The sequence below is a fragment of the Pungitius pungitius genome, chromosome 16, assembly GCF_949316345.1.
Source record: "Pungitius pungitius chromosome 16, fPunPun2.1, whole genome shotgun sequence".
NCBI lineage: Eukaryota > Metazoa > Chordata > Actinopteri > Perciformes > Gasterosteidae > Pungitius > Pungitius pungitius.
Genome location: NC_084915.1, coordinates 9,987,641 through 10,003,100, shown reverse-complemented (window position 1 = coordinate 10,003,100; position 15,460 = coordinate 9,987,641). Strand labels below are relative to the sequence as shown.

The 15,460-nt window shown below is 40.8% G+C and overlaps 1 protein-coding gene across 1 annotated transcript; it reads left to right on the top strand.

Annotated features, from left to right (window-relative positions):
- Nucleotides 1–1,203: 1,203 nt before the first annotated feature.
- LOC119215590 (clathrin interactor 1-like) lies at nt 1,204–10,027 on the top strand. Its single transcript, XM_037467859.2, has 12 exons — nt 1,204–1,386; nt 4,156–4,260; nt 4,452–4,548; nt 5,017–5,125; nt 5,354–5,581; nt 5,918–6,086; nt 6,307–6,517; nt 6,602–6,683; nt 6,834–6,911; nt 7,077–7,387; nt 7,859–8,042; nt 8,185–10,027. The coding sequence occupies exons 1-12, from the start codon at nt 1,346–1,348 to the stop codon at nt 8,589–8,591; spliced, it is 2,022 nt and encodes a 673-aa protein (XP_037323756.2). The 5' UTR covers nt 1,204–1,345; the 3' UTR covers nt 8,592–10,027.
- Nucleotides 10,028–15,460: the final 5,433 nt, after the last annotated feature.

Sequence of the window (15,460 nt, the reverse complement as noted above, 5' to 3'; positions counted from 1 at the left end):
TCTTAGCCAACCTTCAGCGATGCAGGTGTCTGCTGTTTCACACAATAATGTATGAAACCTTCCTGTGGGCACACACCCACACACTTTCAATGAAAATCGAGCCAGACGTGGGTCACATTTATCACCTTTTTCATATTATAACCTATAGAGAAGCAGCATTCTACAGGCAAAGGATGTGATTATGTGCAAATGAGCACCGTTAAACATTTATTCAATTAGAAACCAAAACAGGGATCAATTTTATTGTAAATCATTTCTGTGGCTGTGGTGATTTGACATAAACTTCCATCAGTCTTGAGCAGATTATGCATTTGAACCAAATAATCTTCCCACATTGGACCCTCAGGATGAATTTAAATCCATCACTTCACAATTAATCGGTTCAAAGCTAATCCCTGATAGGATTTAGATATAGGTCACCGTGCAACCAACATAATTGTGTATGCATACATACATGTATTTTACAGCACGATCCTTTCAGCAAAAAAAATACAGATTCATAACAAAAAAAGTAAATCAATAATACACATTTAATGATATTTCCAATCGTTACTCGAGATCTGCAAGGTAGTCGTACTTTGATTCAGTACACAACTTCAATCACAAGAGGACGCTGTTTTCCTTCTGTGTGAAATGTGTTCCTATTATTTAACTCCCTTGGCTTATTTCATCCTTCGTTTTCGCCTATACTCGTTTCACCTACGGCGTCTGATTATTTAATACTCTAACACATATCAAATAAACTTGTATCCCAGGTAAATAACGATATCATGATCAACCTATGTTATTAGTATTTACAGTTGTTATTCAAACGTTAATGTATTTAACAGCCCAGATAACAGTTGGAAAACATTGAGGGGGAAGTGGGTTTACATTTATGGATTAGAAAGTTTAACTTTTTGGGGTTTAAAAGGTAAGAGAATACTACATTTAGACACAGTGACCTTGTGTATGTTAGGCCAGAGGTGTTACAACTCAGTATTAGAAAAACGTTTCGGGCATCATGAAGATAAACTCTGCTCGTAAAAACGCGTTGACCTGAATATCCAGCGTGGTGCAGTGTCCTTGAGCAAGGCACATTCAAAGAGAAAAACAACAAAGATGATATTATTAAATTGGCAATTAGCTTTGAGTGAATACGCATTATGAAACGTATGAGGGCGCATCTTGACGCTCCCGTGACGTAGACAGAGAGAACGACGTTTCCGTAGCAACTGGGGGGTGGGGGCGCGCGATCCGTTAACCGCAGGGGCCGCTTTACCACGGGTGCTAACAGAGAAGAGGGGGGGGTTGTCGTCGGGAACGACGCAGTATCAAGGCGGCGAGCCCGCAGTTCTGTGCGGTGATGCTGAATATGTGGAAAGTCAGAGAGCTGGTGGACAAAGCGTGAGTACCGAGGAGCAGGTGGAGCTTTTTGCGCTCGTAAGACCGTTAAGTGGTTGCTATGCTAACACGATAACGTTAGCTAGCTAGGCGGCTTTAGCTGGGCAGCATCAGCAACGGACACAGGCCGTGACGTCACGGTTATAGCCCCTCAGCTGTTAGCTGCGACTAGCTGTCTAGTTCCCAGTTATCAACCTTGTGGCACAAATAGAGATGTGTGTGTGTCATGATGGCTGCCCCCGTCGTACGTACATTTTCGGCACTTGTGTATGAAGGGCAGGAAAGGGGCAATATTATACACCGCTGATTCATCCATTTCTGAGCCACAAAAAATGCTATTCAGTCAGCTAATTCCGCTAGCATCTGTGTGTACTGTTTCTGCTGGTGCAGAACACGCCCTGTGTCCCCATGGCGATGCCCGCTATCTCCACCGTTTATTCACCTGACATTGTATCCAGAGTAGAAAGTTAAGCCATATTGATAAAAAGCTAAGAGGCACGGTAATTGTTTGTGTATAGTCCGTCTCCTGCAAATTAGCGGCAGACCGCATGTCATAACGAACCCCCCTGAACAGCTGAGGCACCAAAGCTGTTTTTTTAAACATGTCGTTAAAATGTTGTAGATCAGGCGGTTGTTGTTGTTTATCTCAGCACTAAACTATGCATTCCGCTATGTGTTTGCCATCGTTGCAAGTATTTATTATTATTATCTATTTTCAAGAGGCTAATTGAGTAAATGTAAACCTTCTATTGGGTAAACCAAATCCTCAAAAAATGGAAAATGCACCGATGCTTGTTTATTGGCTTAGTACACCTGTTTCTGGTCACAAGTCATGTTTATTTAAAAAACAAGTAAACAAGGTTGGATGGGGATGGCGTCACTAATCTGGAAGCCTGGGTATGTGGTACATACAATACAATCATTTTTATTTAGCTTTACACATGTCTCATAAAGTAACAACAACTAGAATCTGCATTTTTCTCTCTAATGTTTTTGGATGTGTACAGATTCCAAAGCCCTCTGAGGTAAAGTTGTGAATTTTGATTTTGGGCTGTACAAAATGAATTTAATTTAAATTGAGCATATGTACATATATGATGACATTGACTGCCTTTTTTTTAATCCGTTCAATCAATTGAATAGATTGAACCAAGGTAAAACATAAATATGATCAAATTCAAACTAATCTCACAAATAAACATACAAGTTGTTGTGTTGACTGATTAGATGACAGTGCATCTTCTGCCACATATAAACCTTTTAAGATACTTCTCCCAACAACGCTGTACAGTGTTGCGCTCTTTATGAATACGTACCTCTTTTTCCATTATCTTGATCTTTTCTATGTGAGGATAACATTTCTTTTGGTTATTGCTTTGCACTTTAATTTAGATAATAGTTGTGTGACCATGGTTAAATGCAGGCTGGTTTTCAATGTGTACTGTGTGCTAGCACACCACCCAACGATAAGGAGGGTACAGTAGCCCAAATATACTTTCACATTTTTAGGGATACTCATGAACCCTTATAATAATTTTGTCTGAAGAAAAGCGATACGACGGGTGAGTGTACAGTAGCAAGAAATCGAGAGAGCTTTTCGCTGGAGTAATAGACCTCAGCTCCCATCAGCTGGTGGTTGTGCCTGGCTGGGCATGATGAATACCCTCCATTATTGATCTACCTCAACAAAGCTGCTTTTCCTGCAGATTAAGTCGTGCTATTGTGGTGCTCTCGATGTCTGTCAGTCTCATCTGCTGACGATAACACAAGTCGGAGGCAGCTCCTGTGCTGACGGTGCCTCTTATCTTCCTTTCGCTGGGTGGGTGGCAGAGCTCAGAGGAGACGGAGAGGAAAGCCTGCTGTGGACTGAAAGTGTAATGATAGAAACAGGAGATTGGCAGACCAGAAAAACAAGGAAAAAGAATGCCGGCTAAAGATGGCGGAAGGAATGACGAGTTTCAGAAGTAGTTGAGCCGTCCGTCCTTAGGTTGTGTTTTTTTACTGGGAGTCTGTAGAGGACAGAGAAGACGTGAAAGCAGCTTGTAAGCCCACAAAAACAAAGAGTGCAGGAGTGTTTACCTTGCTGTTACACACACACACACAGAGGGATATACACTCTCTGCTCATCTCGCTCTCATGTACACATTGACTCATCCCCCTTTGTGTCATGAACATGTGAATATTTCCTTTTTACACTATGATTTGGGGGTTCGGGGGGGTGAGTTGACGTTCACCAGTGAAGAGACAGGCTTTTAGAAAGCGGTCTTTCACGTTTCAGTGGCTTACTGGATTGCACTGTGTATTGTGTTATGATAATCCTGTTGTGAACAGTTATTGTCTGCTGTAGTGCATGGGTGAGGTGCTGCCACATACAGCGTGAGGTAGACATCTGTGTAGAACGTAATCATTAGACATGATCATGAAGCTCTGCTAGCCACAGGGGTTTTCCTCATCCAAGAGTCAACATGTGTGTGTTCTACTGTGTAAATATATCAATGTGTTTGTTCATGATTTTCTGTATATTGGTGTGCCTGACCTCTGGAAATGGGACGAGTGGAGTGTGAATGGACTCGGGACACAACATTGGCTGATAGCCAAACAGGCACACTGACCAAAAGTAGTCCCAAAAAATAGCTTTATGTTTACAAAAAGGGAACAGAGTGACAAGAAAGTCAAGAAAAATGGTTTAACTTTTTATACGATGGAAATATTGATGGTGATGCCAATGTTTTATTTGGAGTAATCATGATGGAATTATATGTTTGTCAACAGCACCAATGTGGTGATGAACTACTCGGAGATCGAATCCAAGGTGAGAGAGGCCACCAATGACGACCCCTGGGGACCCTCCGGTCAACTAATGGGAGAAATAGCCAAGTATGTGTAACACACGTCCATGTAGTCTCCGAATATACATGCCAATAGATGCAAGTTATCAGTAAGGTGGCACGTAATCTTTGTTGTGTTGTTAGACACACCTTCACAACGGTCACTAGACCTGATTATATGTTGGATTACTTGCATGGATTCACATACTACAATCATACATTTACTGTGTGTGTGTGTAGATCTACCTTCATGTATGAGCAGTTTCCGGAGGTGATGAACATGCTGTGGACCAGGATGCTTAAGGACAACAAGAAAAACTGGAGACGAGTCTACAAGGTGTGGTCACACTTTGATGTGTGTGTGTGTGTGTGTGCGTGTTGTACTGTGCAGTGCAGTGCAGTGCAGTGCAGTTCTGTATCGTTTTATCAGGATTCAGGAGAGCTGAGTCTCAGGGTTTCTTCATTTCTTTAGTCAGACATCGCCATGAGTTCCAGTGTTTAAAAGACTTGACTGGACCAACACTTTTTAGGTATTTTGATTCAGTGATTGGTGAATTTCAACTACATTCTTGTAGTTAGTAAGACATATGCAGAGCTGATAAATTATGCAAGATCCCTGGAAGAATGAATTTGATTTTGATTTTATTTAGCATGATTAAGATGAGTCTAGGAGTTGGGACAGTTTAGTAAAGCAACCGAATTAATTTTGGAAACAATATCTTATTATTATATAAGTGGTTCTAGTTATAACTTGCATAACCTCTTATTACGTCTCTTACTATCTCTCTCTATCCCCTTCTTCCAGGCATTACTGCTTCTGGCCTATCTGATCAGGAATGGGTCTGAAAGAGTCGTCACCAGTGCTAGAGAACACATCTACGACCTGCGGTCTCTAGAAAACTACCACTTCATAGGTGAGTCTAAATAAAAATAATTTTCCTATTTTTCGAGCAAACTATCACAAAGATCACCGAGTGTCCAAAATAGAATGCCTCGGGAGATCGGCTGGAGAAAATCTTCAATCCCCCCATTTGACTTTGATCAGTATTGCAAAATTTTTTTTTTTACACAGTCATGGTTTCATCAAAGTTACTATATTCAAGAAACATTTAACTTTTCTGTGTATGTATGCGTCTGTCCAGATGAGAACGGTAAGGATCAGGGCATCAATGTACGGCAGAAGGTAAAGGAGATGGTGGAGTTCATCCAGGACGACGACAGACTGAGAGATGAGAGGAAGAAAGCCAAGAAGAACAAAGATAAATACATTGGAGTCTCCTTTGACAGTATGAGCGGAGGTGGAGGCAGCGGAGGAGGAGGAGGAATTGGAGAAGGAGGAGGAGGCGGCAGCGGCAGCAGCAACAAAACCTGTAAGTACTTCACTACGTCCACTGCTCAAGGCAGATGAGGGATTAAAATGCAAATGATCGTCCCCATTCCACACACAATCTATTTGAGGAAGGATAACATGTAAAGCAAGCGCAATATTTTTTGAATCAAACTAGATTTTCTGGCGACAAAAAGGATTGTTGATTAATCACAAGTTTATACATGTCTAAATAAAATCCGACAAATGGTTCAAATACATGTCACTCTGAACAGCATCAGAACATTTTGTTTTTGTGTGAAGATATTATTTAAATTGGGTCATTTGAAAGATTTCCCTTTCTCTCTTTCTTTGTTGTTTTCTGTATTCGTCCTTCCAGCAAATGAGTTGGATCAAAGTATGTGGGACGAGGACTGGGATAAGAGCAAAGGAGCGTTCCCCTTTAGTGAGAAGCTCGGCGAGATCAGTGACAAGATAGGCAGCACCATCGACGACACACTTAACAAGTTCAGAAAGAAGGAAAGAGACGACTCGCCCGACAGAATCAGGTATACACCCATGCCCCCCCCTTATGATTGTAACTCCTTGCTTCCTTGGTTGGACCTAGGGGCAAAATAAATGCACCCACCTGTTACACAACAAATTATTTAAACCGTTATGTCTTGGATAATCTGTTACACAAACCAACCCAAACAGACGTATAGTAGCTGCCACATCCACAAATATATGCTTTTTTCCTTACGCCTGCCTCCTCTCGCTTTGCCATAGTGACAACGAGGAAGACCGAGCGTCGAGAAACGGCAGGCAGGAAACCCTCGAGTTCAAAGATGAGGAGGAAACCGTCACCACAAAGAGCATCCAAATCACACAAGCAACAGAAACCACCACCACACGCAAACGCAGCGCAGCGGCAGGCAGCAAGGCTTTGGACCTCGGTGCAGCAGCCCACTACACCGGAGACAGGAGCCCCGAGGAGAAGGTGCTCGCACAGACACTCCCCAATATCAGATCAGAATTCAAGACTGCATGTTTAATCCCTTTGTCTCTTTATTTCCATCTTTAGTCGTCAGTCAGGCAGTCTTCCAGTGGCGGCCTAGCCGACCTGCTAGTGATTGACCCTTTATCCAATCAGAGCACTGCAACAGGTAGTCCCACACTTTTACACTCGCAAAAATGTGAAAGAAATGAAGGCCAAACGATTTTTTGGCATTCAACTGCATGCAGATGGTTGTTTTGTCTCTCATTTGTTGGACAAGAGTTGATTAATAAATACATTTGTGTCTCCCTGCATACAGGTGGCAGTTCAGACCTCATTGGTGGCTTCGCTGACTTCTCCTCTCCTGCAGCCTCTGCCAGCCTTCCAACTTCCACTGGTAAGCTAGTACACACTTTTTCATATGGATTTGTATTTTCTTTGTTTGGATTTCTAGGATACAATTATACATTTAGTGCACAGGGAAGGAGTGGAGCAGTTTCTGACAACAATTTTTTTTTTACGATCACAACTAAACGTATCTAAACAACTCTCTCATGGCCAGCCGTAGCAGCATCCAATGGAAATGGAGAATTTGGGGATTGGAATGCTTTCACAACCAACACACCCGTTTCGTCCGGCTCTGGTCGGTCCCAGCCTGTGACGGACCTGTTCGGCAGCGTCCGGTCAACCACAGGCCCGGCCTCTAATGCAGTACCACCTTCTACCGAGCTATTTGACCTGATGGGCGGAGTGAACCATCAACTAACCAGTCCACATACAACACTGAGTGCCTCTCAGAGCATGACTTTCTCTCTGGGAGGTGCAACGCCAGCTGTTGCTATGCCAACCATGCCCCTTTCTCGCTCTCAACAGGTAGGTTTGATATATTTCACTGGGGGTGTTGGATTGTCTCAAAATGTAATAAAGTAGGACAATGTTAAAGAGAATGAATTCTACTAAAAGCATAATTTAGAAGTGTGTATTAAATTATCCTGTTTATTCTAAATGGTGTCATGAAAATGACACTACTGATTTAGTTGCGCATGTCTTGTGTGGGAAGGCTAAGTAGGTACATAACATTATAGGATATACAATGTATTGTTTCTGCATTTGGGATCATCTGCAGTGCAATAATCTGGATCTAAAGAAAAATTTGAAAAGGTTATGACAAACATTCAGTAAAGTCAGTACACCCCGAAAGAATTGTAATTTTCAATAAAAAGGTTAGGAGCAAATTAGAGGCTGTTGGTTTCTTTAAGTTTTAAATTTAACTTGTATGTTTCTTTTCTTCTTTATGTCAGGGAAACTATATTCTTTGTGTAAAACACTTGTAATTTATCTTAGAGCTTGGGAGGCATTACCTCCCAGGACCCCAAAGGACAACAGCAGAAGGTCGGTGTTGGATGTCCAGGATCATTGGGCTCCACCTGGTCCGACCCCTCAGTCAACATCAGTCTGGACTTCCTATCAGCAGGCCTCAACCCCACTAAGACACCGCCCACACTCAACAATATCATCCAGCAACAAGGTATTTCATTTTTATACCTGTTTGGGTGAGGGAAATTCCATTCACCTAGTGAACATTTAAAACACACATTGTTTAGATTTGACTGGTCAATGTAACTATCTGAAGTGGACTAACTCCTTCCTGTCCATATATGTCCGTGCAGGAGTACCGCCGGTTAACTTGTTGACCCAGAGCTTCGGGGGACTGAACCTCAGCTCCCCGCCCCACGTAACACCCAGCAGACCACCAGCCAATCCCATGATGGCGAGCAACGCAATGACAATGGGCCTGCCTGCTTCGATGGCAACTGGCCTTCCCGCTTCCTTGGCATCGAGCATGCCCCTTTCAATGACCACGGGGACCATGGGTATGGGGGGGATTCCTGTAAACCAAGGCATGGTGGGAATGAACATGAGCATGAATATGGGCATGGCCACTCCAGTGATGATGGGCGGTATGGTTGGCATGGGAGTGCCAGGAGTCGGGCCGGGCCTCACGCAATCCATCCCCCCAGCCGTGGTTTCACCCAAACAGGATTCCTTCGCTAACTTTGGCAGCTTTGGGAAATGAAGAACCGCAAATGTGTATGAGTGTGGGTATGCATGGCTGACATTTGGAGAGTGGGGGCTAGAGAACTGCTGCAGCCTACCTGAAGACAACCGTGCATGTTTCTCCCTCCTTTGGAGAGCTGGCACCAGTGATCCTTCCCCATCCCAGTCTGTTGACATGATCAATGGGGGGGGCGGGGATTTCAACTTGCAGCCATTACTTTCCTGTGGGGAAGAACTCCTCCTCATCTGTTTGTATATGTGAATGACATTATGTCCTCCTTAATTACAAAAGGATTACTGCAAAAGTTTCTATTCTTTCCATTACAATGTATCAATCCGTAGGATTGACTACAACGATAAAAAAATGGCATTGCTGCCTTAATTATTTTAGCCTTAGAATTTTTTTTAAATTATTATTTCAACCAAACGCGATCTACAGAAGCCATTACTTTATTGACAGATGGTGACTGTTTTACTTTCTGACACTTTTCCAAATAAGAGTTGCAAAACGGCGCTGTGTGTACTCTGGTCTTCCAGCAGAGGGCAGGACTGCTTTGGATAACACCATATGGTCATATTTCTTCTTCAGACATGTTAAGGTTGATGAATTGCGTTCTACATCTTTTTCCTCTCCTCTGCTGTTTTTATAAGGCCCTAAAGAGTTCACAGTATCTCGATGTACAATAGGACTTTATTCAAGAATTGTTTTCAGACCCACACATGTAGATCTCTGTTTATCATACTTTTTCATACACATACTTTACATGGAGGTACAGAATAATGTTTTATTCGAAGTATTTGCCAAGTGGCTTTGGGAAAAGAGGGTCGACGAAGAGACTGAACATTATAGTCCTCTATTCTTCCACGTTGAAGCCAGTGGCTCGTGTCAGGATGTGTGGGTCAACCAAGCAATGGACCTTTAATAACAAACACTTGTTCCCACCAAACATTTTTCAGCCTGCAGCTCTCTTCTTGGTCGACCTCAACAACTATGTCCTTGGAAATATTCCCATGAATCAGACTTTTTCGTTCGCTGAATTTTAATAAAGGATTTCTAAGGCTAGTTGAGACTAAAAGGTGTTCGGGCTGCCGTGCGAAGTGTGTACGTGAGAAATGAATATATGAGTGTGCAGGACTTTGTGTATGGCTATAGTTTTCCAGTTTGATGTTGAAGCACAGCTCAGTGGTGCCCATTGTCATTTTCTGAGGCACTGCACATGACCAAATCTTTATTTTGTTACTTTCAGAGCAATGATTTCAACATCATTAGTTGGATATTTTATTAGTTTAATTATTTTGTAAGTTTCTGTTCATACGGGAGCTGCTTATAACATCATTTAGTTGACGGGAATCATGTTTTTTTTTTTTCCCGGTAAAGTTTAGTTGGATTGTACTCTATATTTTCTGTACTTAATTTGAAATTAAATTAAAAGTGTAGGCTTTTTGTATCACGCACTGCGGCTGAATCTAGTAGTTTTTTAACTTTATAAAATGTAGTTTGGACAACCTTCAAACCAAGAAATACATTAACACACAGGGCTTTGAAAAATGAAACTACATAATTATGGTGGGGAAATAAAATAACGAAATAAATAGAAACAAGGCTGATCTCTACAAGAGCACAAGAACAACTAGAAAATGCATTTCCTGCTGAAAATGCGTTGGAATGCAAAAAGCTGAAGTTAATTTCAAAAAGTTGCTTAAAGTACAGAAATGAAACAAGCTGAAATTATTCTAAATATTGCTGAAAGAATAGAAAAAGCTGAAATACATTTTAAAATGGCTGAAAATACAGAAATGAGTAAAGCTGAAATGAACTTGAAACAATTGCAAAAAAACTGAAATGGGAGAAGCTTCTATGAATTTGAAATCACAGAAATAATAAAAGCTGGAATTAATTTCAAAAAGTTGCTTAAAATGCAACAAGCTGAAATTATTCTAAACATTGCTGAAAGAATAGAAAAAGCTGAAATACATAAATGAGAAAAGCTGAAATGAACTTGAAAGAATATCAAAAAAACAGAAATGGGAGAAGCTTCTATGAATTTGATATCACAGAAATAATAAAAGCTGAAATTATTCTAAACATTGCTGAAATAAAAAAGGCTGAAATACATTTAAAAATTGCTAAAAATACAGAAATGAGAAAAGCTGAAACGAACTTGAAAGAATTGGAAAAAACAGAAATGGGGGAAGCTTCTATGAATTTGACAAAATACAGAACTAATAAAAGCTTAAATTACTTCTAAACATTGCTGAATCTTTTTCATTCAAACTTAATGAACTTGTACACCGCTTTGCTAGTCTTCTGACAACTCAAAGCGCTTTAATACTAGATGACATCTCTCACCCATTAATACACTGATGACACAACCTACCATACACAGTGGCACCTGCCCATGTGCACAGAATAAACAAGACAGGAGAAGATCCTGGCAACAAGTCAAAATAAAATATAAAAACATTTTGCATGGTTGGTGAGTGCCTCAAAAGTTTGCAAATAGTGTAGAAATTACTGAAAGCTTCGTGGCGGTGCCATCAAAAACGCTCCTGGATACTTCCGGATAAGTTAACCGTCATGTCTTGATGATGTCATAAAGATGCGCGGTTTTGTGAAATAAACATGGACGCATACAGCGCCAATGACTAATACAAGTACTACGTGTTTCACTTGGACAATTAAATGTTAGTGGACACACACAAATACTACAGCCCCCATCTCGATTACAATTGTTCACTCCTCAGTGCGCAGTTTCGCCCACCAGCGGACCCCCTCCTCCCCCCTAACCCCGGCTGGTCCACCGTAACTTTTGACGTGCTTATTAACTGACGGACCTTCTTGCGGTCCGATGAAGGTTATTAATAGTATATTAAGTTGACGCTTTGTTGCGTAAAATAAAGACCAAACGATCTCCTGTCATTCGCGTAAGAAAACAAACTCACGTATCTGCAGTTCAATCACCGAAGGAACAACGTCACGCCACTCCCCGTAACTTTTGACGTGCTTATTAACCTACGGACCTTCTTGCGGTCCGCGAAAAGGTTATTAATAGTATCACTCGCGTAAAAAAATAAACTCACGTGCCTGCAGCTTAATGACAACACCGAAGGAACAACGTCACAACCACGGTTTAAGTCTCCAGCGGGGAGTAGCCTCGTTAGCAGTTTAGCTAGCTAGCAATCTAGTACTTATGGCTCTCACATGTCTCAAATATCTTACGGTCCAGCCTCCACATTACTTACGGTCTGCTCATCCCGGGTCTCCGTCCCAACTCACGACACGCACGTCCACACGTACCGTTATCTAACCACGGTTAAACCTGCACGTCCCTGAGCTACGTCTTTATGGCCATAGATCAACAGCTGATCGCTAATTAGCTCACGGCGAAGAGAGTGAAGAGATTTAGACAAAATCCACACCTCAAACAAATGCTTCCTGGAGCAAAACTATTTGGAGTAGCCAAAAAATAATGACATTTTGAGAGACACAAGACTCTACCGAACGTTTGAGTGTAGTTTGTATGTCTCTATGTGTTTTAAAACTGCTCAAACAGCCGTTTACAAAAAGTGTACCGGCTGTGTTTTTTTTTTTTTAAATGTTGGCAGATTTGTATGGAAGCGTATGGGGCTCGGGGCAGACTTTGTCTCACAATCAGGCTCCTCACGCAAAAAGTAAATAACTCTGACATTCCAAACTTATACGAGTCCAACCAGCACAAGCACGGCTAATGTTTTCTTTTTAAATGAAGGCTGAAAAGTGAATATTGTGGCCGTAAAGATAAAAGTGCCTCTTTTTTTTTTACTGAATCCTCACACGGCGCTCACTCTAAATCGCGGGACAATCCGGAAAACTCCACTCTAAATTCGAAAGAAACCCCAAAACTAATGAAACATAATTAGTGTTTATGAAAAAACTATAATAGATATCAACAAGCTGTTTTTTTTATAAAATTGTTAAGACTTGTGTCAACATTTTAAAGTTTAAATGGTGTCTCTAGCTGAAAGATTGGAAAAGCTGAAAAAGTTGAAAGTTGAAGAAGTTTTGAAAGGATTTGAAAATTTAATCCATTAGGAAACCATGTTAAAAAGGTTGAAGATATTAATTTATATTAATTCAATTATAAGAGCTAAAAAGCTGAAAAGTCATAGCACCCCTCCCCTGAATGAGCTGAACATTTTAATATTTGAATGGTCTTAATAGCTGAAAGTGTGAAGGAGTTGAAAGGTGCGGCGGAAGAAATAGTAGAATAAGGCGGAACTAGAAAATGCATTTCCTGCTGAAAATGCGTTGGAATGCAAGCTGAAAATAATTTCTAAAAGTTGCTTAAAGTACAGAAATGAAACCAGCTGAAATTATTCTAAACATTGCTGAAAGAATAGAAAAAGCTGAAATACACTTAAAAATGGCTGAAAATACAGAAATGAGAAAAGCTGAAATGAACTTGAAACAATTGCAAAAAAACTGAAATGGGAGAAGCTTCTATGAATTTGAAATCACAGAAATAATAAAAGCTGAAATTAATTTCAAAAAGTTGCTTAAAATGCAACAAGCTGAAATTATTCAAAACATTGCTGAAAGAATAGAAAAAGCTGAAGTACATTTGAAAAGCTGAAATGAACTTGAAAGAATTGGAAAAAACAGAAATGGGGGAAGCTTCTATGAATTTGACAAAATACAGAACTAATAAAAGCTTAAATTACTTCTAAACATTGCTGAATCTTTTTCATTCAAACTAAATGAACTTGGTAAATGGACGTGTACAACGCTTTGCTAGTCTTCTGACTACTCAAAGCGCTTTAATACTAGATGACATCTCTCACCCATTAATACATTGATGTCACAACCTACCATACACAGTGGCACCTGCCCATTTGCACAGAATAAACAAGACAGGAGAAGATCCTGGCAACAAGTCAAAATAAAATATAAAAATCTTTTTGCAAATAGTGTAGAAATTACCAAGAGCTTTGTGGCGGTCCCATCAAAAACGCCCCTGGATACTTCCGGATAAGTTAACAGTCATGTCTTGATGATGTCATAGAGATGCGCGGTTTTGTCAAATAAAGATGGACGCATACAGCGCCAATGACTAAAATAAGTACTAAGTGTTTCACTTGGACAATTAAATGTTAGTGGACACACACAAATACTACAGCCCCCATCTCGATTACAATTGTTCACTCCTCAGTGCGCAGTTTCGCCCACCAGCGGACCCCCTCCTCCCCCCCTAACCCCGGCTGGCCCACCGTAACTTTTGACTTGCTTATTAACTGACGGACCTTCTTGCGGTCCGATGAAGGTTATTAATAGTATATTAGGTTGACGCTTTGTTGCGTAAAATAAAGACCAAACGATCTCCTGTCATTCGCGTAAGAAAACAAACTCACGTGTCTGCAGCTCAATCACCGAAGGAACAACGTCACGCCACTCCCCGTAACTTTTGACGTGCTTATTAACCTACGGACCTTCTTGCGGTCCGCGAAAAGGTTATTAATAGTATCACTCGCGTAAAAAAATAAACTCACGTGCCTGCAGCTTAATGACAACACCGAAGGAACAACGTCACAACCACGGTTTAAGTCTCCAGCGGGGAGTAGCCTCGTTAGCAGTTTAGCTAGCTAGCAATCTAGTACTTATGGCTCTCACATGTCTCAAATATCTTACGGTCCAGCCTCCACATTACTTACGGTCTGCTCATCCCGGGTCTCCGTCCCAACTCACGACACGCACGTCCACACGTACCGTTATCTAACCACGGTTAAACCTGCACGTCCCTGAGCTGCGTCTTTATGGCCATCGATCAACAGCTGATCGCTAATTAGCTCGCAGTGAAGAGAGTGAAGAGATTTAGACAAAATCCACACCTCAAACAAATGCTTCCTGGAGCAAAACTATTTGGAGTAGCCAAAAAATAATGACATTTTGAGAGACACAAGACTCTACCGAACGTTTGAGTGTAGTTTTTATGTCTCTATGTGTTTTAAAACTGCTCAAACAGCCGTTTACAAAAAGTGTACCGGCTGTGTTTTTTTTTTTTAAATGTCGGCAGATTTGTATGGAAGCGTATGGGGCTCGGGGCAGACTTTGTCTCACAACCAGGCTCCTCACGCAAAAAGTAAATAACTCTGACATTCCAAACTTATACGAGTCCAACCAGCACAAGCACGGCTAATGTTTTCTTTTTAAATGAAGGCTGAAAAGTGAATATTGTGGCCGTAAAGAGAAAAGTGCCTCTTTTTTTTTTACTGAATCCTGACACGGCGCTCACTCTAAATCGCGGGACAATCCGGAAAACTCCACTCTAAATTCGAAAGAAACCCCAAAACTAATGAAACATAATTAGTGATTATGAAAAAACTATAATAGATATCAACGAGCTGTTTTTTTAATAAAATTGTTAAGACTTGTGTCAACATTTTAAAGTTTAAATGGTGTCTCTAGCTGAAAGATTGGAAAAGCTGAAAAAGTTGAAAGTTGAAGAAGTTTTGAAAGGATTTGAAAATTTAATCCATTAGGAAACCATGTTAAAAAGGTTGAAGATATTAATTTATATTAATTCAATTATAAGAGCTAAAAAGCTGAAAAGTCATAGCACCCCTCCCCTGAATGAGCTGAACATTTTAATATTTGAATGGTCTTAATAGCTGAAAGTGTGAAGGAGTTGAAAGGTGCGGCGGAAGAAATAGTAGAATAAGGCGGAATAAAGATTAGAAGAACAATACTTGGAATGCTTGAAGCATTCCAACTAATAAAGATTAGAAGAACAATACTTGGAATGCTTGAAGCATTCCAACTAATTATAGAGGAATAGCGATATGGAATGATTCATAGCATTGAGTCTAGTATGCCAGCTCTACACAGCAGGATAAAACACACTGATTTAGAAA

Excerpts from the sequence above, each read along its gene's own strand:
- LOC119215590 (XM_037467859.2), top strand. The coding sequence starts at position 1,346 with ATGCTGAATATGTGGAAAGTCAGAGAGCTGGTGGACAAAGC. Across the intron at positions 5,582-5,917 it reads CGGCAGCAGCAACAAAACCT|CAAATGAGTTGGATCAAAGT; the intron begins GTAAGTACTTCA and ends TCGTCCTTCCAG. Across the intron at positions 6,087-6,306 it reads GACTCGCCCGACAGAATCAG|TGACAACGAGGAAGACCGAG; the intron begins GTATACACCCAT and ends GCTTTGCCATAG.